At 55.7% G+C, this 25,422-nt stretch overlaps 1 protein-coding gene across 10 annotated transcripts in view; it reads left to right on the top strand.

Moving 5' to 3' along the window:
* The window catches only part of CADM1 (cell adhesion molecule 1), a 126,897-nt gene extending 112,958 nt beyond the window's left edge, over nucleotides 1-13,939 (top strand). For 2 of the 10 annotated variants that reach the window (XM_054176111.1, XM_054176109.1), the window contains 5 exons: nucleotides 81-113; nucleotides 5,185-5,238; nucleotides 7,112-7,192; nucleotides 12,846-12,977; nucleotides 13,705-13,939. In XM_054176111.1, coding sequence (XP_054032086.1) covers nucleotides 81-113; nucleotides 5,185-5,238; nucleotides 7,112-7,192; nucleotides 12,846-12,977; nucleotides 13,705-13,823 — 419 coding nt within the window. In that variant the 3' untranslated portion in view covers nucleotides 13,824-13,939. The remainder of the gene's footprint in view (nucleotides 1-80; nucleotides 114-5,184; nucleotides 5,239-7,111; nucleotides 7,193-12,845; nucleotides 12,978-13,704) is intronic. The other 8 variants (XM_054176113.1, XM_054176110.1, XM_054176116.1 and 5 more) reach the window with 4 other exon arrangements.
* The last annotated feature ends 11,483 nt before the right edge of the window (nucleotides 13,940-25,422 follow it).

The following is a 25,422-nucleotide window of genomic DNA, read 5'->3' as shown; positions in this document are numbered from 1 at the left end:
CATTTTTCCCATTTTCCCTTTTTTTGCATGCTGTTCCTCCTGTTTCTTCCCTTCCTCCAATCCTCTGTTCCCGTGTGTAGACACAACGGCGACGACAGAACCGGCAGTTCACGGTTGGTATCACATTCCTGTTTCTCTTATTTCTCAGCCCTGCTGAGTGGCAAGACAAGCCTGGGAAGGGGAAGCAAAAGAGGGAAGCGTAGTCTTCAAGGGAAAACCGTGCTCCAGGTGGACTGATCTCATCCATACCACATGGCTTTTGAGGCTGGAAAGTCTGTCTGCTCTTGTCATCTCTGTTGTGAGCTTCGCAGCCGCTTGCTGCGGTGCCAGGCAGGCACCGGCGCCCCGTGGGGACAGCGCATGTGTGCCCGGGCAGTGAGCTGTGCCCACGCACCTTGGTGGCCAGGGCACTCGCTTCACGTGTGGAAAAGAAACCCTGCTTTGGGAAAGAGGGATTCAAACGTCCTGGTTCCAGAGGCGCTCCAAATCTTGAGCGTTTTGCCCTTGCTTTGAGTTGCTGAGACTCTGGGTCCAGCAGGACCCCTGGCACAGGGCGGGTTTGGCTGCTGGGGATGCTCTGCAGAGGCCAGTGGGGAGGTCTGCAGGCTTGCAGTGCAGAAGGAGCTCCGGAAGCAGCTCGCAGCCCTTCCCTCTCAGCATAGCAGTCTAGCAAACTCCTCACCCCTCTCGTCTGGCTAACAGCTTGACAGCTTCCCAGCTTCCTACATTTTCAAAGGCAGTCTGAATCGTCCCTCCAGACTGGAAGTGGAGCAGACCCTTTTTTGGCATGAGCTCACTTCTCAGCTACACAACCAAAACCTCTGACAATGTTAATTAAGGCTAATCCATATTTGAGTTTGCTATTTTGGTTTCCCTTAACTGGGATAACTCTGCTGCTGCTCCTGACACAGCTCTGTAGTGCAGAGCAGCCTCCTCTCCCTGCCTGCTCCCCACGAGGCAGCTCCTGGAGGTGGGACTGAGTAAAGCGATGCTGCAGTCCTGATGCCCTGTGTCAAGTGGAGGGATGTGCAGCTCCTGTCCCGCACAACTCACCTGCTTGGGTGCATTTTCCCATTTGATAAAAATTGGAACCCTTCAGGTGTCCTTCTGTTTTCTGTCCCCATCTCATGCCTGTTTTCTGCACCTTGCCAACTACCCTGTGCTTGCTTGAAGGCCAGATTCAACCTCAGTATTTTGTAGCTACTGCAGTGAAAGTGTTGGCAAGGTAGTAAGAGGCCAGGTGAAATCCCCTCCTGTGCTGCTCTGCCACTCGTGAGAGTCAAAGGCACAATGTGACTGTCCCCAGCCCTCGGCCACAGGAAGCCTGCAGGAGCTGGCTCTGGAGCCGGTGGCACTAACTCCCTGCAGGTCTCACTCCAGTGGGAAGGGATCACTTCCTTAACACAATTCCCAATGGCTTTCCCATTTTCACTCATTGGAGAAAACCCCCAAAAAGCCTTTTTAACTCGAGGAGGGTCTCTGAGTACCTCCAGCCCTGCAAGCAGGCTGGCAGCTGAAATGCCAATGACAGGGAGAAGCCACCCTGCTGAACTGAGCTGCCACAAACCTTCCTGCCTCAAAACCCAGCCCAGCTGCCCAGCCCCTGCCCGCAGGGGCTGCTTTTCCCGTGAAGACTTTGGGATTTCTTTCCAAGCTTGTGTTGCTGGAGTGTGTCTGGAGTACACCAGGTGTTCCTGTGTGTTGGCCATTTGTTCTTACTGATGTCCGATGGGAGTGAGCATGTCTGGGAATGACTCGAAATGCATGGGCATGAACTGCAGCCAAATGGATTTTCTCCAAAAACAATTTCAAACAAATTGGGGGAAAGGGAAAAAAAAACAACCCACCCACCAACCAAAAAAACCCAAACCCCAGAAAAACAAACCCAAACCAAAAAGCTGGGGGGAGGGGGAGAGGAAGTAATAAAAAGGAAACCAAAAGAAAGCCAAGCAACCAAAGTGTGAGGCTAGTGTGGAGCCAGCACAATACCTCCCTCAATCGGGGAAAGGACTTTTGAGTCGTGTCATGTTTTGGAGTGCATCCTAGAGGACTGGGGGGAAGGAGCCCTGTGTGTGTGTGCATGTCCCAGCGGGAGCGCAGCCCCTGCTGCCCTCGGGAATGGAGCTGCCGGCAGCGATGCATGAGTGACCCAGCACGACCCCTGTGAACTCCTCTGTTGGAAACTGAGAGCTTAACTGTAAATTTTGTGATGCACTTTCTCCTTTCTCTGCACTGTTCATTGCCAGAACTCCAATAACAGCATGGTCATGGCCGGCAGGAAGGCTTTGTGCTGCTGCTGCCCCACTCTAAGCCGGGTTTCCCCAGCCTAAGCCCTCCTTTTGCCCTCCCTGGTGCCAGGGTGCTGGCGAGGCTCAGATGGCAGTTCCCTGCCTACATGCAGCTGAGCCCCAGGCAGGCCGTGGTGGAGCTGGGGCAGTCACATCTCTCAGAGTCCACCACTGCTCACTCTGCAAAGAAAGCTCTTGTTCTGCCATGCCCACCTTTTGCAGCCTCCTCCCCCTCACAACCAACCTGCCACTTTTTGATTTCCCAGCTGGGGAGCTCAGCCTTTCCCAGGCTGTGCCCTTGGAGGAACCTTTCAGGCAAGATGCCCAGCTCATGTTTTGCCCCCTGGCCAGGTAGGATCTGTCCCAGCAGCCATGACCTTATCCAGGTCCTCTTTTGCTACAGGAAACCATGACTTCTTTTCACCACTTTTCCCCAAATTTTGGGCCCTGTTTTGTGAGCTCAAAGAGTTTCTGAGTGGATTTTTCAAGCCCTGGGGCCATGCCCACTGCCACAGGTCCTGCTTGCTGCCTAGGGACCCTTGGGCAGCCCCATGCAGGCTCAGTGCTGGGGGTGCTCAGAGCTGCTTTCAGCTGCCCCCTCCCCAAGACGGAACCAGGTGCTGCTGCCCCTGCATGGGCAGAGCTTCTGCCTGTCCTCATGGAAAGGTAGGGTGAAAAGAGCCTCCTCTGAAGCTGGCAAAGCAGGAAGCCTGGAGTGAAGGTTAAAGTCAGGAGCACATCCCAGTGCTGAAGGAGGGCCAGGACAGTGCCTTGCCCACGATGCAGCAGGTAAATTGTTCTGTCCTCTGCCAATTCTTCCCTGAGGGCCCCTAGGGATGTTTAATGAGGGCCTCAGCAAGGTTCAGTACCAGAACATTTCACACTCCTGTGTTAAGCTCCTGTTGCTTTTTGGCCTCAGCCTCTAGAAAGCAGTTGGCTGCCTGTAGCTGAGAGCTGGCCCATGGCCGTGCTCACCACATGCAGCAACAGCACACGAGGAGAACCTCGGCACCCTCTGCACGAACGCTGCAGTCAGCCCTGCCTGGCCACCTGCCTCCTTTCCTTTGGAGAGCACCCTACTTAGAAGTGCACCTAGGAGTAAATCCTTCGCAGCCATCCGGTGCAGCGCCAGTCCTTGGGACAGCTGAATAAAACATCAGAGCGCGCTCAGCCCGCGCGCGGGGGGCTGCGCCGCGCCGCCGAGCCCGGCATGAAACAGAATCCCAGAGTGCTTATTTACAGCTGGAGCCAGGCAGGAGTTGGCTTTCCCTGGAAAGGGGAGGTGGCTCCGGCAGCGGGCCGCCCGGCCGTGCCCGCTGTGCCCGTGGCACTGCCGGAGCGCCCAGGTGGGCAGAGGGAGCACTCCTTGCTGGCCCAGGAGCTGCAGGAGGCTGGGGCTGCAGCGGTGCAGGAAGGGGCTGGTAATGGCTGCCATGAAAGTTTAATGAGGAAAAGGAAGAAGTAATTTGCCTCCCTTCTGAAATGCCTCACACAGGCTGGGTGCCCTTGGGTGGCATTTCTGAGTGTGCCAGGTGCAGGCAGGAGCTGAATTGTTGGAATGGTTGAGTTTTCTTTTGAAAAATTACTCTCTTTTTCACCTCATGAAAAATGCAGCTTTGCCCTTTCTCATCGTGGAGGAAGTGTAGCTGCTTTTAAGTGAGAGGGAAGAGTCTACAGAAGCAATCTGGGAGAGATGAAAGTTGAATGGCTCCTCCAGTTTGGGAGTCCCAAGCTCCTGTGAGTCAGCTGTGATTAGGTTTAGCTGTTGGGAGCTCCCCAAAATCCAGGAGCTGCTCACAGGCAAAATCCAAACAGCCTCTTAATCCAAAGAGCTTCCTGCTTTTAGGAGGTCATTCTGCCCACAGCTCCCAGCTGACTCGATGCTATTGCAGCCAGCTCTCGGAATCGAGGTCTGTTTGCAGGGAGCTGAGGTCTCCCCGTAGATGTGTCACTTGCTGCTGCCCCAGGGGCACAGCCTGCTAGCCTCTAGGTTCACCAAAAGTCACCTTTGCAGCAGCCTGCAGCTTGTGACACGATGCCAGGCTCCCCAGTGACCAGTGGTGGCTCTTCATGGGAGATGCTTTTTTTTTTCCCCCTCAGTAACTCATTTGCTTTAGCAGCCAGCAGCAAAGAGTCAGCCATCAGCAGGGGCAGCCTGCAGCAGCTGTGAGCCCTCATTTAACTCCATCCCTGTCACCTCCAGACACTAACCTGCGCTGGGAAGGTCACCCCACAAGATCTCTGTCCTCCTGTGGACCACCCCCACCATTCACCTCTCAAACAGAGCAGAAAACCACAGCTGTACAGCCAGCATTAGCTGCCTGTGGTGGTCACAAGAGCATCTCCCCCCCTGCTTTCTCAGCTTTGAGGAGAGATTCCTTTTCCAGAAGGGCTCCAAATCCGGGCACTCTGGGGCAGATTTTTGGCGGGGATGCAGCCTGCACCTGCAGACACCTTGCAGCCTCCGCAGGCGGTCCGCAGCGCTCGCCGAGTGCTGAGCTGCCTTGTGGGCACGACCCCAAAGGATTGGATTTGGTGAGAAATTGGGAGGCCAGATGTGCACAGAACCAAACCCAAACTGGGCTAAATTGGGACCCCCCCCTCCCCCGAGGTGACTAAAAGGCAGAGCCTGGGGGTCTTTGCATGCTGTTATGAATGAGTGGGTTTGATTCCATGTCTCGTGTGCCAACAGTGTAGACTGAGGAGTGTTTCTGTCTGTAATAAAGGACATTACTGCAATCCTGTCACACAGCTTGCCCTGCCGAGGCGGCAGAAGGTGGCAAGCGATTGGCTGCTCAGCTGCTCCCCCCGAGACCTTCACCCTCAGTTCTCAAGTGTGCTGTTTTTCTGTCCCTCGAGGAGCGCAGAGCAAATCCAGTTTGTTTTTACTTGTAAGGCTTTACTCACTTGCCCAATTCGGCAGAGGAGCTGGACTATGGGGATCTCTCAGGTAAGGGCTAGACCCTAGGTAAACTGCTGCTCTTCTACACTAGACCCTGGTCCCCCACCCCCGGTTTCTGCATCGTGGCCGTGTCGCATCCCGCAGTCGCTGTGGCCTGGCCGCTCCTCCACCGCTCGCTGGTGCAGCTTCGGTGTCTGCTCTTTCGTTGGGGCTCTCCTCCCTTTTTCTTTCTGGTTTTGGCACCCATCTCTGTGTGGCACCCTTGAAGCTGGGCTGGGAGGCGTCCCCGCCCCTGCAGGGTCCCTCCCAGCGGTGGGGCTGGGAGGTGTTTGAATGCTGATTTGGGTTGAAATTGGAGGGTTTGGAACCACTGGACTCTGCTGCCTTGGGCAGAGCCACCTTGAACGGCACAGCCAGAGCTGGCTGCCTGGTGGCTTTCAGGGCACCAGAACCAGACTGGCGTGAAAAGGAGGTGATTGTCCTGTGAGCAGAGACAAAGCCAGGTAAATGGTTTGAACCTCTTTGTATCCCTTAGAGTTTGTCCTTGACAATCAATGCTGATCTGAAGGAGGTGTTAAAGCATCTCCAGTGGATGCAGTTGGTGCAGTCAAACCTGTGGTGGCATCAGGGGTGCAGACACAGTCTGAACCTCTGAGCCTCCTGTTTTCCAGAGTCTCCATAAGTGTTTGTAGAAATTCACCCCAATTTTTTGCTCCCACATCCCAGAGCATCTCTGCCAACTCCTTTTCCCCACAAGCAGGCTCAGAGACAAGTCTCCCAGGAGAGCAGCCCCAGGTGAGGACAGGCCCTGTGCTGAGCCATGGGGCAAGACCCAGCCCTCTGTCTCCTGGGAGGGTCATGGTCCAACACGATTCCCTTCAGGGGGTTGAGCACGGAGCAAAAAATAAGGCCAAAAAAGAAGCAGCCCCCAGGTGCTCATCTCCTGCCCAGTGCTCTCCTCCTGCCCCAACACACCAGCAGCACCTCCCCCCATGAGCCACTCTAGGCATGCTTTGGCCAAGAGCTTAGGAATGCTGGAGTCCCTCGGTGCCTCTGCTGGCACCTGAGCCGTGCTCAGCTCTGCTCTGGCAGGCTGGGCAGCTCCTGTAGGTAAGGAGCTCTGGGTGCTGGGTCGCTGCGTGGATGGCAGAGGGGAGTTCTGCTCTCCTGAGCTTTGTTGCTGCTTTTGATCTGGAGGGTTTGAAGTACATCTTTTGGGGAATGAAGAGCAGATCAGGAAACAATTCCACCAGGGAATTGCTCAAAATGGGTGTCTGCTGGCCCTGCTGTTCCCCAGAGCAGGACGTTCCCACATGCCACAGAGAAGCTGTTCCCATGTGGAATGGTGAGTGCTGCTCCGCAGCTCAGCGTTTCCCTGCTCCTGAATCTGGATTGCAAGCAAAAATCTCCCCAAAGCCTCAGAGGAGCAGAGTGAGGCCAGCTGCTGCTGGCAGTGAGCACCTGGGAGCTCTTCCAGACCCCCATTTTGCTGCACCCATTTTGACTACTGATGGGTTTTTTCCTAAGAATTCCCAAACGTTGCTTGGTGCTGACTGGGTTACTGATGTACACCCAAGGGGTGATCACACCAAGCCACTAGAGAGAGCCCCAGGCCATGCTCTGCCCTCCATCCTGTCACCTGTGCCCAGGCTCCCGGGACACTGGGCACCACGCTCCCACTGGCAGACTGGGGTTGGCACATTGGGGCTGCTGGAGGGGTGGTCCCAGGTGAGTGCTGGAGCTGAGCTCTCTGTGGGGAACATTGCTCTCCGCTCCAGTGGGACCAGGTGCAGGGAGCCCTCAGGAGTGGCCAGGGGTGCGGGGGGACGCAGGGGGACGCAGGGGCAGGTGCCCTCAGGCCGGGCATCCGGAGGTGGTGCGGCTGTGGCGCGGTGTTTGCTCAGTCTGCTGTTCCTTCCAGGTACTCCTGTCCTGCTAAATGCTTCAACGGAGGCTCTGCCAACCATGCACTTAAGTAACGCATCCCTTGCCTTCCGCCCAGGTAGCTTCCAGAGCTGTGTTGCTTCCCCTGGTCGAGCTGTGTGTGTCTGTGCCACGCAAACCTCCTCTCCTTCCTAAGGCAGAGCCTGTAGGGTACGGACAGGGCTGACCTTGTGCTCAGGGCTTCTTATCCTCCTGCTGCTGCCCAGCCCAGCCTCACAGGAGGGATTCTGGCAGTGCCAGGGATCACCAGGGCGAGCTGGCTGTGCACACACACACAGAGTACAGCCACAGCTGGCTGTGCACACACAACTGTAGCTGTATCTGGCTGTACCTCACCCCACCGCAGTCACACAGGGCCCTGATTCCCCAGCCCTGTATCCAGGCTGCGGCACGGTCTCTACTCTGCTCCAGGGTGTTGGTACACCTCTTGTAAACCAGGGAGCAATCAAGAAAGACCTGCATAGTCTCCACCCCAGGTCTGATTAACTAATCTGGGCCTGATTAGCACCTTTGCTCGAGGGGGATGCTGATGAATCAATAGCTATCGATCGAGAGCAGGGCTCCGCTCTCTAGCAGCGAGGAGTCTGCAGGAGCACCGGGAAGCATCGAGCACCTGTTGTAGTGATTAAATTTATTAAAACACAGCACATGATTTGTTATGAAGCGATCTCAGAATGGGTCACTGAAGGGGAGCTTATTGATTGCAGAAGGATTAACTCCTCGAATTTCTCTGCCTTCAATTAGACCAAATTCAATTAGGCTCCGACAAACAGGTTAGCGCCACGCTCCAGCAGCCCATCGATGCGGCAGGGCAGGGGGAGCGCCCAGTGCCACGCTGCAGCAGTGAGTAATGTTCTTGCTCATCCTGTCACAGAGATTTCTGCCCTCCCACACCGTGGGCAGGTGCTTTATGGTGCTTCTGCAGCACACAGCCTGTGCTTCCCCCAGCCCTGCCCACCGGCACCAACCCCAGCTTCTGGTGCTGCCCCTTGGCTTCAGAAGCTTCATTCTGCAGAAGAACTGACCACAGATTCAGGGGGAGGTTTTGCTGCTGGCTATCAGCTTCCTACCTCGTAGCAAAGAGGATTAGTTGCCTTACCAGCTTTTGAGGAGCACAGCAGCAGCTTCAGCCGTCCTACATCATGCCCAGCAGTGGCGTGTGGGCGGTTAAGTGTTTAATAAACTAAACTTTGAGAGGAGGAAGGAAAAGTGGCCAAGTTAGGAATTCTTCAGAGAAATGGGTGCAGGTTTCCTTTGCCCTGCCTTGGCCCAGATGTTGCAGTAACATCTGGGAAGGATGGTGGCTATTGGTGGAGTTGTGTGTAGACTTCCCAGGTGCACCACTTCAGGCTGTGCTGTCGTGCGTCGGCAGCTTGGAATTGATTTTCACCCAGAAAATTCAGGTGAATTTTTGTGGGAGTGCAGCAATAAATCCAACTGAGGCAGAGTTACCATCTCTGCTCTGTTAAAATCCTCACCACCTTTCTGCTTTTACAGCACAAGTGTACGTAGGACAAGCTCAGGGCTGCTCAGAGATGCCCAAAGAGACAGGATCCAAACCCACGCTGGCAGAAGGGCCACAGCTCTGAGTGCTGCTTTGGCTTCACCCTCTGGTGCTGAGCAATGGAGGAGCCTTAATCAGGCATAGTGCTGGAACATGCAGGGAGAGTGGGCAGAGATGCTGCTGGAGGTCTTGATGACCACCAGGGTGGTCCCTGCAGTGAGGGAAGGAGGCTAAGCTCAGCCCAGGGTCTGGCTGCTCCTACACAGGAGGTCACCAGGAAGGAGCCTTTGGGCATGACAGGATGCCTGCTTGTGCCAAGGGCTCTGTGCCCAAGGACAGTTCCAAGCCTGGCTCTTGGAGCTGTGCAGGCCCTGTTCTGACAGCCAGGGGAGCACTGAGGTTAAAAACAACATGGTGTGACCCCGATAGGTCTGCAGCTTTTAGAGCAGGTGTCATGAGCATCAGCTGGTACAGTCAGCCAGGTCCAACCTGCTCTTCATCTTGGGGTGCTGCCACGCAGGGAGAGTGCAGGCTCCAGCGTGCACAGTACATGTGTCTATATATATTTTAAAGCCTCGTTAGAAAAGAATTGAGTGGAACCTTTTTACTGAGTGGCTGGGAGGAGCAAAGCCTTCCATCTGCTGAGCCTTGCTGCCAGCGCTGACCCACATTCATAGGGCAGTGCTATTAAAATCTGCCAGCTCTGCTCACAGGCTCCAGACAGCCCACAGAAGGCTGCTTTTAAACAGTTACCTCTGCAGAGGTGTCAGAAAACCTCAGATTGTGAATGCTTTGCTCTTTTTTCAAGTGTCCCCCCTGCAGAAGTCCCCCACAGCTCAGGGCCTGCAGGTTCCAAACGCGAGTGTTAGTTGGCAGTAGTTCCAGGAGTGGTGCCCAGTTGGGCGTCAGCTGGGTGCTGCTCCTGGCTGGCAGAAGCTCCCTTAGCCTGGTGAGCAGCAGGAAGCAGCCCAGCTCACCTCTCTTCTCTCTGCCTGCTGTCTCCTGAATTGCATTTCTTGGTTAAAGGAAAACTGCAGGGGTGGCCACCAGTGGCATCATCTCTGTTTGCTGCCTGCAGGAGCAGGGGGCTGCAACAATCAGCCCAAACCAATTCCAAACGTCCAGAGGCTCACCACTTGAAACGGGGCTGGGTGCCCCGCTGCCGTCTGCAGAGCTGCATCTCCTGCAGGTGCGTTCCATGCCACAGCTTCCCTCCAGGGCTGGGCACGGCTGTGTTGGTCCTCAGGGCAGTGTCAAGGAAAAATGGATTTGTTTGTTCTGCAGCTGCTGAGCCGTTGCTCGTGGGTTGTGCCACCGTCGCTGCAGTTTTCCTTTAAGGTGCTTTGGTGCCAGCAAAGCACCGCCCAGCCGGTGGGTCCCGCTGTGCCCTGTAGCCGCCCAGGTGGGCACATGTTGCTCACAACGTGCTGCCAGGTCTGCACCATCCCCTGGCTCCTCCCTCCCTCCTCCTGCCTGCCCCAGAACCGGAGGCAGAACAGCCAAGCCTGCCGATTGGCTTGGGGGCCAGCAGGCTCCAGTATGTATTAACATCTTAATGGGAAAGCGCTGCCTGTGTACATTTACCACTCTCTGACAAGAGGGAATTAAATGTCAGAAGGATTTGTAGCATCTATAATTGAATTGGTGCTGAGAAAAGCAAATCTTGGGGAAGAATAACATATTAGGATTAGCAAATAATGTGGCATTTTGTCAGTTGCTGCCATCTCATCTGCTCCCTCTTCAGTAATGAAGTTGTGATTCCTGCTTCAATCGCAGAGATGAGGCAGGGATGGCTTTTGTGAACTGGAGACAGCAGGCTGTGGCAGATGCCAGTTTTTGAGGTCAAACCTCTCTTTCTTGGCACAAATGTGGGGAGTTCTTCCTTGCCCCACAGACCTGGCACTTTCCTTTGAATTCCCAAGGAAATGAGGAGTGGCAGGGAATGGAAGGGTCCCATAGGTGCTGCTGGAGTGCAATGAAGCTGCTTGGAACAGGCTGACGTCAGGGCAGGTGCAGCTGGGTGAGAGGTTGGAGGTGATGTGGATGAAGAATAGCAGCAGAGGGACTGATGTCACACTGGAAGGCTCTGGCACAGCTTCCAGTGAGCCAGACTTGGCTGTGAGGCCGAGGTGGGTGTGGTGGCACCAAGGCTGCCAGGACAAGAGCACCCAGGCTTGGTCTTTCCAGAGCTAGAATTTATGGTGATTATGACAAAACATCTCTTGATGCAACAGCCTGCTGGGGGCACGTTAGAGCTGTGTGTTCATCCCCCTCAGCTGCTCCAGATGTCAGCAAGACATCCATCCTCCTGGGCTGGGACATGGCTGTCTCCTGCAAGCAGCCCAGCTGGGCTGGGTGCTGAGGTTCTGAACAAATGAAATAAAAGTGGAGTGGAGCTTGTCTGGAGCAGCTGCTCCAGCAGCAGAGCCAGGTCTGGTTGAGTTATGGTGAGCAGCTCCTCAGGGCCAGGATTAGGGGAGGCAAAGGCTGCTTTTAGGTGCCCAGGGTTGCCCATTTTGCTCAGGCGTAGGTGTCATGACCCTGAACACCTCTGGTTTGCAGCAGAATCTTTTTTGGCCCCAGTTTTGATCTTCTCAGGGACAGTTTTTACCTGGCAGGGATTCTGCTGTGGTCCCTGTCCCAGTCCCGCTGCCCGTGCCAGGGCTCCTGCGTTGTGAAGTCACTCAAAGAAGCACTCAAGGGTTGGGGTTTTTTTTCCCTTCAATTGTTTTAATTAAAGGGCACTTTATGGTGCTCTCAGTCAGGAGTTATTTGCTTGGGTCCCTCAGTCCTTAATCTCAGAGCAGAATTGGAAATATTGATGGGAAGCGTAAATCCCAGGCTGCTGCTCCCGAGCTTTGTATCAGGCCTGGGCTCAAAAGAGCACCATTACCTTCAGCTGTCACGGAGCTGTACGCTTGATCGATAAACTTCAAATATTATTAGAGGTGGAGGCTTCAGAGATTTGCTCTGTTCTGTGGAGGGAGACGGAGATAAATCTTTCTTAAAAATTGCCTGGCGCTTGCACTCTGAGGCGCGCCGGCGGAACGCAGCCCTGCGAGTGCCCGGGCAGCCGCGCGCCCCGCAGATTTATGGGCCATGTGCTTCTTGTAGTGAAAGATTTAAATGGTAAATCCTTCACATCTGACTTCACAAATCATGTAAAGTTAAAAGATTTTTACCGTTTCTGTTGCTGCTGTGCTTAAATAGTGAGGTACGGCCGGTAAATCATCCTAATGGAGGTGTCGCGCTTGACTCCGGGAGAAAAAAAGAGAGGGAGACAATGGTTTAGCTTCTATTCCAAAATGTTAATGTATTAATCAAGGGGAGAATAATTGGGTTTTACTGCCTTATAAATCTGGGCTGCCATTAGGGTTGCGGCGAGAGGTGATGTAGCTGCCTTCTTAAATTAAAGTTGTTTACCCTGCGATCCATCCACTTCACACGGCCACAGCCCGGCGGGGCCGAGCCGCGCCCCCGCCACATCCCTCACTCCCCTGCCGCCTGACGGCGTCCCCGGGGAGAGCAGCTTAGGAAGGGAAAGGAATTGCACAGCGAGGAGGTGAAGAAGTGCAGTGGGAGGCACCGTGCTGTTGGTGCTGCCTCCCTGCTCCTGAAGGGCTGCTTAGGGCTGGGGTCAGCAGCTTCGTGTCTCTGGACATGGAGAGCTGTGTCGGACAGCAAGGGTTGGGTTGGGGAGAGGCTGGTTGCAAACACCTTCACCTGCTGGTTTGGACATTTCTTGGTGAGGAAGCTTTTGGGACCAAAGCTGCAGTGTTCTGGGCACTCCTTGATGGTGTTTCTCCAGAGCTAACGAGGAACGTTCCCCTGTGGTGCTGCTGTGCCCTGTGCCCTGCCCCCTGGGAAGGGTGACCTTTGGGGAGCCGTCTAGGGAAAATTCCCAAAACATGTCCCCACCGACGACTCCATCTCTCCTCTCCTCTCCTCTCAGCTCTCTCCCACCTGCGTAGTCGTAGTGCTGCTGCTTGTAGCGGAGAGCACCTTGCGGGTCGAGCCACCAGATCAGTTGGGCTCAGGACAGAGCTCCTCTGCCCGAACTCATCTGCCTAGCTAGCTCCGTGCTTCGCCCCTTTCCCTCTGGAGAGCACCAGGGTGGCTTTTCCAGTCCTGAGAGCAGCTGCAGCCCGACCCGTCTCAGCGCAGCGCAGCAAGTCCCCAATTCTTATTCCTCTTCTGACCTCCACAGATTCCCGCGCGGGTGAGGAGGGAGTGATCCGCAGCGTGGACCACGCCGTGGTGGGTGGCGTCGTGGCCGTGGTCGTGTTTGCCATGCTTTGCCTGCTCATCATCTTAGGGCGATATTTTGCCAGACATAAAGGTAAGACAAGGCCTGGCACTGGGCAGTGAGAGGATGTGGTGCTCGTGGTGACGTGCCAGGCGAGAGCCCCTTTGCTGACTTGAGCCCGACACGTGTGTGCCTCGCTGGCTTGGCTGTGTGCCAAACCTTTTGGGCACTTGTTGCAGCTTCCAGAGCAAATCCAAATCCCCACAGCCGTGACCATCCCCCCACGTGCACATTTGCAGAAAGGATTTAGTGTGAGGCAGGGTTTATGTGGTACCTGTGGAGAAGCTGGCAGAGGATGGGAGGCTGGGATGGGGTGAACGACCTTGAGAAGAGAGGAGAAAGGGAAAAAACAACCCTAAAGCACATTAGAGGAGGGAGAAAGTGGAGCTGAGAGATTTCTCTCCTTTAGGTAAAGCATAAAATGCAATTTTACTGATCCTTGTGTGCTTCTGAGAGGGGGAAATGGCTGTGACCTAATTTCTTTCCTGAGTGAGACACCGCAGAGCGTGGCACTCCACCGCCTGTGAGAGCAGGGACGTCAGTGCCCAGCGTGCCGTTGGCCTTGGGGGTTCTGGCACCAGCTGCTCCCAGAGTGTCCAGAGCCAGGAGCTCCTGCGCCGGGCAGCATCAGCTGGGTTCCTTCCTGGCACCGTTTTTCCATGCCCAGCCTGCTATTTGCAGGTTTTCCATCCATGCTTTCCCCTGCTGCTCACAGCTCAGTCGCTCACTGCCACAGCAGAGCCCTCTGCTTGCCCTCCAGGTACATACTTCACCCACGAAGCCAAAGGAGCAGACGATGCGGCCGACGCAGACACAGCCATCATCAACGCAGAGGGAGGACAGAACAACTCCGAGGAGAAGAAAGAGTACTTCATCTAGAGCAGCCTTGGTCTCCATGAGGTGTCCAACCGTGGACGGTTACTACTGGCCCTATTTAAACGCTACAGAGACAGTGATGTGGGAGGTTGCAACCAGCTTGTGTCCTTTTTTTTGGGTTTTTTTTGGTTTTTGTTTTTCTTAGAGAAAAAAACACAAAAAACAAACAAAGAGCCAGTGGGAGGAGGAGAGGAGGAGGAGAAGTCGTGTGAGGCTGGGAGGGTCCGGGATTCGCTGTGTAAAAATATTCCTCGTAAAGTACACTCTGCTGTTCGACACCTCAGTTTGTTTGGGTTTTCTTCTTTTTTTTGGCCAAGTCCAGCTTGGATTTAGTTTAGTGAAGTCATTTGCAGAAGATTCTGTGCCTTGTTTAATTTCTGTTCATCGGGGTCGGGGGGAGGCTGGGAAGGAGAGGAGCTTCTGTGCGTGAGTTCCCTTCGGGTTTCTGTGGCTCTTCGTTTCCCCTTTCCTGTTCTGTTCCTGGCGTTGCCTGCTGGGGCCCCGTGGAGTCGCTGGCTTCCTTTGGAGGAGTTCCTTTCTTTTTCCCTTCACCCTTTTGCGTTCGGCACTCACCGGAGGAGAACCAGCACATCTTAGATTCCGTACTTCACAGTCCAGTGTGCCCATGTCCCATCCCCTCCATCGTCACTAAGGCTTGGATGCGGCAAGGAGCCGTCGGTGGCTGCCCACAGGTGCTTCTGGTGCTTTCCATGGCGGCGACTCGGCACGAGGCTGGAGCTCGGCAAAGGTGCAGGAGGGAGCAGGAGCTGGAGCTGGGTTTTGCTCTGGGGAGAGGCACAGATCCTGCTCAGAGTCTACCTGCTCCCAGCCGGGCTCGGCAGGGACGCTGGCTCGGGCCCTTTGCCATGCCAGCCGCTTCGTCCTGCTCACCCAGCTCCCCACCCACTCTGCGGGGCAGGCAAGGCCATCCTGGGGGACGGGGGGCTGCGGGCACCCCACTTTTGCCGTCCTCCCCCCTCCTCCCGCAGGCGCAGGGCGCGGCGGGCTGGTCGCCTCCCCCTCTCCCCCCAGCTGGAGCCGAGCTCCCGGCACGGCCGGGCCAGCGCCGCTGCCTTTTAACAGCCGCTGAGTGAAGGTGGGAGCCCAGCACCAGCGCTCTCTGACTTCTAAAGCCATAGGTGAAACGGAGACTCTAGGGAGATCAGGACCAGCAGGGGGAGAGGAAGGTGGTCAGATGACGTCTGCTGACATAGTTTTTGGTGAGAATCATGGATTTGGAGCAATCTTTTTTATTTTTTTTTTCTTTTTTTAGTTCTATTTTATTTTTTTCACTGTTTCTGTGGAAAATGTCTGCGGCTTTATTTAAGGGAAGCATTAATCCTAGCGTCAGGCTTGGGGTTCTTTTAGGGGCTCGAGGGAAGTGCTTTTGTGCATTGATTATTTCATTTTGTTTGTTCGAATTGTCCTTGGCAGAACCATGGCAGCGCAGGGGGCAGTCCCGAGGGCAGGGGGCGGCGCGCGGGTGTCGAGCGCCTCCCTCCGGCGGCGGCGCTCTGCCCTTCCCCTGCTCAGGAGAAGACCCTTGTGGGGATGCCCTTTCCCGTGTCGAGCGCATCTCTTTTCTGAGCCTTCAGCACCATTGCCAAACCACACCGTGGTGAGAAGCAGTCAGCAGGTTGGGGTGGGGGCGGGGGTGGGGGGGTCCTCTCCCCGCCCGTGGGGCGCGGGAGCGGCGTCCCGGCGGCGAGCAGCCCATCTTTGTTTTGGAAGTGTACCTAGTGCAGTGTGACCGATGTGACTTTGACTTACGATGTTGACATGTCTCAGGTTCATGTGTTTCGGTGTTTTTTCCGTCTCAGGTAGATTCGCAAAATTTCGGCCCCCACACACATTGGGTGAAAAGCAAAACCAAACAACAGGACAAAACAAACCCAACTAAACCCCAAGAAGGAAATCAAAGCAGGATCTCAAAGCAGGAAATTCCGCATTTTAGTTGTATATTGGTTCCTGTATTTTTTCCTCGGTATCCAGTGCACTGTTTGAAATGTATTGTTGAGTATTACTTTGTACAGCTTTAGGTCATTAGGAGTTCGAAGCGTGGAGAAAGAACAACCTTGTTTAGAGGAGTGCTGGGGACGGAGGGCGCGGAGCCGGTGATAAACAACCTTGTTCTTTATTCACACCGCCTCTGTTATTTTTTTCCCCCCCCTTAGGCCAGTTCTGTTTTAAGGTGTCCATGGAAGATGTTGCAGTGTAAGAAAATACATATCCATCCCTGCCCATTCACATTTTGTATTGGTTCATGTATCCCATTTTTACAAAGGAAAAGAAGTACTATAAAATATCTGTCTTCTTAATAAAAAAAGATTAATGTTACAAAGCTGCAGCTCCCTCGTGCGCTCTGTGTCCCCTGGGCTCCCCTGCCAGGGCAGGCATGGTGCTGAGCAGGTAACAGAATCAGGCGAGGAGGAGGATGGTCCAAGGCGAAGGGCACCTGATGGTGAGGGCTGCGCTGGCCAAGCATTCGCCTTGCTGTGGCTTTGGGTAAAACTTTTCTGCATCATCCCAACAGGTCTGCAGCCCCTGCCCAGCCCAGTCAGATGCTGCAGGGTGCGGAGGGGCTGCCTGGCACGGGGAGGTCCAGCTGCCTGCAGCAATTCTGTCATAGCTGGAAGCAGGCTGTGGGGCTCCTCCTGGAGCAGCAAAGTACCAGCAGCACTTCCACTCCCCCATGCTCTCAGCACCTCATCCTAAGGGATGTCTTCTCAGGTTAATCTCCAGGCTCAGCCCTGCTGTGAGCAGCTGGAAGTGTGGCCTGAAGTCAGCAGTGTGCCGTGGTGCCTCCTGCTGCTCATCCCACGCTGGTGTTTACCCCGGGAGCAAAGGGATCTGTAGCTGAGCTCACCCTGAGCTGCAGCAGGGGCAGCCTCGGACACGAGCTGCTCACAGCAGACAAATACTGAAATCCCGCAGCAGCAGGTGAGTGCTGAGCTCTGTGACCTCCTTCACCCATGCCTGTCTCCAGCTCCATCCTGGCTGTTGCCAGGTTTTCTTGCATCTCCCTTTAAAAGGCTCCAGAATTCCAAATCAGTTTGTGCTGTTGGTTCCCCTTGAAGCACCAGAGCCCAGGGAGCAGCTCTGCCACCACCAACCCCTTTTGCCAGGGCTCAGCCCCAGCATAGCAGAAGTGTGAGGGGACATTAACAGCTCATTAAGGATCCAGTTGTGATCCCTGCTGCCAGCTGAGCCTTGGTGAGAGCCAAGCAGTGCCAGCAGTCCATGATTTATTTATGGCCAAGAGTGGCCTGGACCCAGCCGTTCCTCATTGTCTGTGGGCTGGCCAGAGCCTCTGTGCCCTGCTCACAGGCTGTTCACCTTCTGTGAGTGCTGAGCAGGGCCCCTGCCAAGCCTTTGGAGCCTGGGCCTGGCAGAGCCCAGCAGCTCCCCGGCCGGCCGTACGAAACCGCTGCTGCCTTTAATCTTGGCAATTTCACACCGCAGCATCCATCTGTTCGGGAAAGGGCCCAAGGAGGGAGTGCTGCTTGCAAAGATCACAGATTTACTGAGCTGCAGCTTCAAAAGGTTCTGATTTCTGCCTCTCCTGGGAGCAGGGAGGGCTGCGTGGACAACCACAGCTTAACCCTTCCTCCTGTGCGGCTCAGGCTGGCACCAGCATCACCCATCCCCCTGCACTGCTGCACTGCCAGCGTGGGCAGCAGCTGTCTGTCTGACCACCGAGCACCATGCAGAGAACTCAGCCAGCTCAGGAACCTCCTTGAGTTGCTCTGCTAGGGCTTAGCAAGTTGCAGGGTTTCCCTGTGCCCTGGCTCACACAGCTGGTGATGCTCTTCTTGTGTTCTGCCAGGCAGGGCTTGCCAGGCCAACAGGCTTTGCCACTGGGCAGGGCACCCCTTCTGCCAGGCTGACCTGGCTACAAGTCCAGGCTCCCAGGGCTTGTGCCCTATGAAGCAGGTAGTAAGAAATGGCATCTGACTGCCAGAGGGCAAAAGGCAGCCAGGGTGATGGGAACTCACTTGTGGTTCAAACAAGCAGGGGGGAACTGAGCAAGGGGCAGGCACAGCTGGCAGCATCGAGCAGCGCTGGCCACTGGCTTCTCATCAGAGGGTCCTGACAAGGGGCTAATGGCTTTTTCTGCATCTCCAATCCCACTCTGCAGGCAGCAGCTGCTGGGTGCTTCCTGGGATAATGCCTGCTGCACTCAGCATCGATCACTTGCCCCCCTCCACGGCCTCCGGGGCAAGCAGCTGTGCATGAGGTGATGCTGGCAACTGGCCCCTGTGCAGCAGCAGCAGCTCTGCTCCATGAGGACCATTATGTGCCCAGGCTGCACATCGAGCCCCGAAGGTAAGAGCAAAGCGGCCTGGCGGTGAGCGCTGGGGATATTCGCGGTGCTTACAGCACAGGAGCTGGAACCAGCCTGGCTGGAGCCCGGGCAGAGCCAGGCCATCATTCTAGGGGTGCCAATTTTCCAGCCATTTGCAGCAGATTATCTCCCTCACACACATTGCCCTCCTCTGAGTTTCAATGAACCTGCTTTATCTGGATGTGTAATTTCAGGGAAGGGGGGAAAAAACACCCAAATCCCATCTAGAAAGCACCACTCTGGCTGATATTTTAACATCTAAATCAATGCAAATGAGGAAATCATTCCAGCCAGTACAGCTTGGAGCAGGGTGCCTGGTTTCCAGCGGCAGCCGCGGGGGCATTCCCGGAGCACAGGAAAGGGCTCCCCAGAAAACGTGGACAGAGTTGGCAGGGTGGTGGGGTCCTGACTGATGCTTGTAGGGAAGGCACAAAGGGAAGGAGATTCTGCACGCAGGAAAAGCTCTGCCTTGACCTGCTGCTGCCCTGTAAATTGCAGAAGCTCCTCGGTCAGCTTCAGTTAAATAAAGAAACTTTAGGTAAACAAACGAAGTGTGGTTAAAGAAACAAACTGCGGTGAAATAAGCAAAGTGAAGTTAAATAAACCAGCTTCGGTTACATCAACAAACAAAGGGAAGTCACCAAACAGAGGCAGAGATTGAGCTCTGGAGCCGGGGGCAGAGTGGCACAGCACAGCCCCAGCCTCCCCCTGGGGAGCTGCACAGAGGTGGGATTCCCTCACTGCCTTTGCCCTTCCGTGAGGCTCCCAGTGCCACCGGGGTGCTGAGGGTTGGTGCTGGAGGTGTGGAGCCTCTGCCTGCATCCAAGGGGTGAGCATCCAGCCGGGAGGAGCCCTCACGTCGGCCGCGGTGCTGCGACAAGCAGGGCGAGCAGCGCGGGGCCACCTCGCCCGCCCGAGCGCACCCGGAGCAGGCACGCACCAGGCGAGCAAGCAGGAGATGTGAAGGCTGCCAGGAGTAAAGGGAATATTTGATCACACGCCCTCGGCTCTCTTCTGTTCTCGGCTCCCCAGCCTCCCTCGGGGCCGGCACCTCGCTCCCTCCAGCCCCGCTCCTGTCTGTGCGCCAGCGACAGGTTGGCAGCAGCTCCTCAACATGGCAGCTGCAGAGGAATTTCAATCAGATGGAGAAGGTAATCTCCAGCCTGTGACTCTCCCTGTGCTCTCCTCCCCCTGTTCCTCTGCACCCCTCTCTCTCTGCATCTCCTCTCCGCTGTATTTTTGTGCCCATGACCAGCTTCCTGTTTTCTCTGCCTGAGCCCTTTGCCTATCACCAGCACAGGAGGTGTTGCCCAATGTCCCCTTGCTGGGCCAAAGCCTCTCTCCTTCAGCTCCTTCAGCTCCCACAGCTCCCACACCACCCTGTTCCTGCAGACCTGCCTCTCATTCGTGCCGTGCCCCAGGCACTCATGCTTTGCAGGCTCCTCCATGCTTCCCAGAGAGGAACCTTGGCATCAACACTTCTTCCTGGAGGCCTTTCAACAAGTCTGCAGGAGCCACAAGTCATGTGTGAATTTTCACACTCTGGGATGATTATTTATTTTCCCAGCATTGGAAAACAGCTTCTTGAAAGAGGAGCAGGCTCCAGCCTGGGCACAGCATCCCAGGGACCTCCCCCATCCCCGTGTTCCAGCCCTGTGTCCAGAGGCAGTAGGTGAAGCAGGTGATGCTCCCAAAATATCTCTGTGGGACCCACCAGAGGTGACTCACTCCGGGCCATGGCACACGGTGCCTGGAGCATCACTCCAAGGGTGCCCTGGAGCTGGTGAGGAGCAGCGCTCCTGCCTGCAGAGCTGCTCCCTGGCCACCCTCAGCCCTGTGAGGCTGGGCCGTGTCCCCTGCTCGGGTGCTGCAGAGAGGGAGCAGGGAGAGCGCTGCTGTGTCTGTGTGGCTAGGGGAAGGTGTGCGTGGCCCTGATTGCAAATGAAACATTAAGGCCCCGTGCCTGGCATTCGTTCCCTCTTGATTACACACCGGTGCGTAAACAAATCTTCGCCCTGTTGCCTGAGGGCTGTCAATGATCCACCTTCTCCTGCACTGCCTCTCCTCCAGCAGATCTATAATGCATTTAATCTTCACCAGTCACTCTCCTCACTTTTTAAGTGTCTAATTTGCTGTCAAGCACAGCTCCAATTCTCTCTGCCGCCACGCTAACTGCCTGGCTCATGTCTGCCCAACGAGCCCAGGGCACACCTGCCTCTTTGGGGAGTGGAACCAGCTGAGGGGCACAGGTTGGGCAACATCTCCATCCACATAACCCCCTGGGAGCCTCCTTCTTTCCCAGGTGCCATGGCTGGTGGGCTGTGTTTCAGCTGGGCTGGACAAACTGTCACAGGTTTGGCCACGGGTGCTCAGCTGTGGGGGTAGGGAGCTGTTTGCTGGGCATCTGTCTAGAAGCAAACCTGGGACCTGCAGGGTTTGGCAGACAGTGAGAGGGAAAGGAAACTTCCAGCGCCTGGCAAGCGCCAGCCTCCGGAGCTGGGCACTGGAGTGGTTCAGGCAGTCGTGATGTGAAGGGAAGTGGGCAGCGGGTGTTGAAGACATTTGACCCTATGTGTGTTCAGTGCAAACTCCTCAAGTTTGTATCTGTGGAGCTTGAAGCTCTCCTTGGTGTGCAGCCTTCTTTCCAAGGTGATCCCTTGGCTCTGGGTAAGGAAGCAAGATGGGGACCCCAATCCCAGGGGCTGCTGGAGTGAAAGGAGCTGGGGATGGAGACCTTGGGGGCAGCTGCAGGGGCAGAGGCTGCCAGCTCCAGCGCAGGGTCCCTGTCCATGCTCCATTGCTTGCTCTCCCACGTTTTTAGGGGCATGTCTGGGATGTGCTCACGAGTGAGCCTGCTTGGAGTGGAACAGTCAGATTATCAGACTCTCCATACAGCCTGCAAGATGATTTCTGCCTCTCTGTGTGATGCAGCCACGCCGCCGCTGCTGCTTTAACGCTCTGCCGAGGTCTGAGGCTTTTCCTTCCCCCAGCTTTTATCTAGTCATGACTCCTACAATATTTAATCTCTATCAGAAACCATAAGCCTTGTATTTATTTTATGGGTCAGTTGTTCATCCTTTTCCCTCAGTGCTCTCGCTGGTGGTAGATAGTGTGGAAGGGGAGGGAAGAAAAGCCAAGGGGAGGGAAAGAAAAGCAAGCCCTGCTTGTTTCTGCCCGTCAACATTTGTCCAAATGACAGGCAAACAAATCAGAGCTCTGAAGGCTAATAGCAGGCAGATAAATCTGGCAGGGAGCAAACGGCTGCGTGAAAGGGATGCTGGAAATTTCCATCCCTGGGCAGTGTCTGGAGAGGGAGCACAGGAAGGCTGAGTGCTGGCTTGGGGCAGCCTCTCTGCACACCCCTGCTCCTCCCTGGGAGGGCTTCAGGTCTCGGTGAGGCTGGAGCTTGGAAACCTGCCTCATTACCAGGGCAGCCAATCTGAGGCTGGCATCAGGGTCCTGCACAACTGGGAGGCTGTGGGTGGTATAAAGGGAGCCCCAGTGTCTGACTGAAAGGAGAAGCACCTACAGCTCTCCTGGTTGTCTCCTATCTAGAAAGTCATCATTCAGCACTGGGGTGAATAAAAGATCAGGGGAGGGGAGAGGCAAAGGTGAGCCACTGAATTTACTGCTCATACTGCAGAGATGTAAATCAGGGGGAGAGAGTGGCCAGCTGGGCATCCCAGCCTGCTTCAACGAGCCCCTGCACAGCCTCCCAGCCTCACTGGTGTGCAGAGGGAGGAGGAGGTGAAGGAGCATCCTTAGGAGGATTCCTTCCTCTCCAGAGTGAGCAGCTCACGGATGATGGTGGCCAAGAGAAGAAAACCCAGGAGCTGCTGCAGGAGAGGGGACTGGGAAGGAAGGATGATGAATGGTCTGGGGATGCAGAAGTGCTTCCTGGTTTGTAGACCCTGTGTGGCTGAAAGGCAATGAATATTTCATGTCTAAAGCACTATCTGAAGCGTGGGCAGGCAAAGCCTCCCTTCTGCCTCTTCCCCCCCGCCCTTCACTCTCTTTTTATTCCCAAAGTCAGGAAAATCTGTCAAAACATTTATCAGAAATCTGTACAAAGTGGCTAAGCACAGCACAGAGCTGCTCTGTGCTGAGTGAGTGGAGCCAGCAGTGTCACCGTGGAGCCACCACTGCCACTCCCCATAAGGGTTTGCTGGGGGAAATTGAGGTGAAGCAGGAACCTCCTCTGGGAAGCAGGCTGCAAATGTGCTGCTTTGGAACGGGTACACCCCTGGGGGCAGCTGGCTGTCCAGGAAACAGAGCTCCCAACCAAGGTGATGGGTGCCCAGCAGCATGGCTGTGCCTGAGGGTGGCAGGGACACTGTGCCATGCCTGCCTGCTTGCACAGAGCATCCTCTTGAGGCACACTGCTGAGCTGGGTGGCAAAGGCAGATGGCAGAGGGCAATGGGAGAAGGAATTTCTGTGGGCAGCATGGGATGCTGTGGCTGTTTCCCTCACCTGGATCCATCCCAGTCGTGTTCCCATTCCCACAGTGCTCTGCTGCAATCCCTGTGTGCCCAGGGTGTGCAGCTTCCACCTCATTCAGCCTTGGCATCAGTAATGATGCAGCTCATGCAGGGCTCTGTGCTGCTGCCTGCAGGCAGGAGAGCTGCAGGCAGCTCTGCTGCACCATTTGCAGTGTGCTCTTCACTGGCTTTCCTCCTGCAACACCAGCCTCTGCTACTGGCAATAACCCTCCAAGGGCATGGGATCCACAGGTTGCTCTGGTCTCTCATGGGCTCTGTAGCCCCAGGGCCAGTGCCAAGCAGCCTGGCTGTTGGCTTTGCCAGCTCCATGGGGTCCCGCCTGCAGTGCCCAGCAAAGGCAGCTGACCCAGGCCAGTCCCAGGGCTGCTGGCCTTTCCAGGAGACTGGGGACTGTCCCTGTGGCTTCTGGCACCAACAGGAGTCCCTCTGCTGGGGGCTCAGCTGGCAGGGCAGCTCCCTGGGGAGCATGGTGTGCTGCCAGCTCCCACTGATGTAGAATCAGGAGGAAGCTGTTCCCTCTGTGCCAGGTGAGGTTGCTGCTCCTGGGTGACAGCTGGATCTGCTCCTGCAGTGCTGCCTGAGCTCACCTCTCCACATCCTCGCTCCCTGAAGGTGCAGAGCTTGTTCATCAGCTTTGCTGCCTCCCTTTCATTTGGGAGGGCCAAAGGCTGAGTTCTGCTGTCAGCTGTCTCCCTTCACTGTCTTTGCGCTCGACCTGCCTGGAGAGCTGGGCAGGCATCAGGGAAGTGGCAGCTGGGCAGCAGGAGCTGCACGGGCGGCTGAGCTGCTGATCTGCATCGCCTGTACAAGCTGGAGCCAGGCTGCTGGTGGTGAGGAGCAGGCAGAGGCAGGGATGCTGCCTCCACAGCACTCCGAGAGCTGCTCCATCATCATCACTCCCAGTGCAGGGCAGCATGCTCCTCTCCATGCCCTCTGCTATGCTTCCAGATCGCCTTTGAAGCCCTCTGCAGCTCTCTCCTTGCATCTCAGGCCCTTTCTTCATCCCACTTGCTGTCACCTTCTGAGTCCGCCAGGCTTCAGGGGCACAGCATCCCCTAGCTGAGCACATGAGGATGGGTATGTTGAGCACACACTGTTGGCATCACAGGCTGGATGGGCTATGGTTGGGCTGACCTGATCCTCTCCAGGAGGTGAGAGATGCCCATGTGTGTCCTAATCTCGACTCCTCACATCCTCTGAAGGAGAGTGGGCTGGTCCTGCTCACTTCATTTTCTTGGAGGAGATCTGGGGAGGTGTAGTGTGAGCTGGAATCAAGTCTGAGGGCTGTCTGGAGACAGCTCGCCCAGATCCGGTGGAGAGACATTTTCAAACCTCATTTAAGCGAACACAATGAGAGGGCTCTTGGGCAGAAGGAGAATTAATTAATCTCCTTCCTATGTAGATACTTTTAATTAAATGTGAGTGCATGGTCCTTTAAAATAGCACATCTGGAGAGGCAGTGGCACCTCGGTGCCACCCTGCCTGGGGGCAGAGCATGGGCTGGGATTGGGCTTTTGGAGTGGTTTCAAGAGGAACATGCACCAGAGCAGCACAGGTCCCCTTCCTGAGTGGGCACTGAGCCTCTCCTTTTCATCCCTCTGTGACACAGCCCAGTGCAGGGAGCATGGTCATGGGTGTGGGAGGATCCCTGTGCATGCCAGAGGATGTGGAGGAGGAAGAGCATCTTCCTCTCACGACATCTGTTCAGGGATACCTCCCAGGCAAGGTCTCCAGAGATGCAAAGAGGAAAGGCTGTGACTCAGTTTCCCCACCAGGGCCACGGGGACAGCAGTGATGGTGAACACAGCTGGGCACCTGAAACCTCTGCAGCTCGCCCTTGCTTGGTCACTACAGCTCAGGTAATTGCTGCCTGCAGCGCTGCAGGGAAGCAGAGCTGAGAGGGCTGCTGTGTGTTACTGGCTGAGGCTGAATTTCTTCCACACAGCTCCCAAGTTCTTGAGAGCAGTCTGGCTCCTTGGGGCAGTAATATCAAGGAAGACAAAGCTTCACCTCCTGTTTATTACTGAGCTCCCTGAAGTCAGCGATGATTCCCTGACTCCTGGAGACCTGGAGCAGCAGCAGGTGATAGATAGGCACAATTACATATTTATGAAGTGCTGGGTTTTGGCAGGCCCGGGGAATTCAGCCCAATATTGCTCCATTTCCCCCAGCCCTTGCTTAAAATATGAAGCAGATAAACAAGGCAGGAGCTGTGCTTGCTCGCCGGCGAGCGCGCGTCTCCCCGCAGCCCTCTCCGGGGGCAGCAGCTCTTATCAAACATAGTTGGCAACTTCTCCCTCCTTAGATGTAACAAGGGAACAAATGGAGCTGGCAACGCTGCTGCGATCTGCCCGGCTGATTGCAGCCTTCCTCCAACAGCAGGCTCTGCTCTCCAGCAGTAAAAAGTCAGCAGGGCTGGGCATGGTGGTGTCTGCAGGCTGGGCATGGTGGTGTCTGCAGGCTGGGCATGCTGGTGTCTGCAGGCTGGGCATGGTGTCTGCAGGCTGGGCACGGTAGTGTCTGCAGGCTGGGCATGGTGGTGTCTGCAGGCTGGGCATGCTGGTGTCTGCAGGCTGGGCATGGTGGTGTCTGCAGGCTGGGCATGGTGGTGTCTGCAGGCTGGGCATGGTGGTGTCTGCAGGCTGGGCATGGTGTCTGCAGGCTGGGCATGGTGTCTGCAGGCTGGGCATGGTGGTGTCTACAGGCTGGGCATGGTGGTGTCTGCAGGCTGGGCATGGTGGTGTCTGCAGGCTGAGC

This window comes from Dryobates pubescens, chromosome 34, assembly GCF_014839835.1.
Source record: "Dryobates pubescens isolate bDryPub1 chromosome 34, bDryPub1.pri, whole genome shotgun sequence".
In the NCBI taxonomy this organism is placed as follows: domain Eukaryota; kingdom Metazoa; phylum Chordata; class Aves; order Piciformes; family Picidae; genus Dryobates; species Dryobates pubescens.
This window is presented reverse-complemented; position numbering and strand designations above follow the sequence as displayed.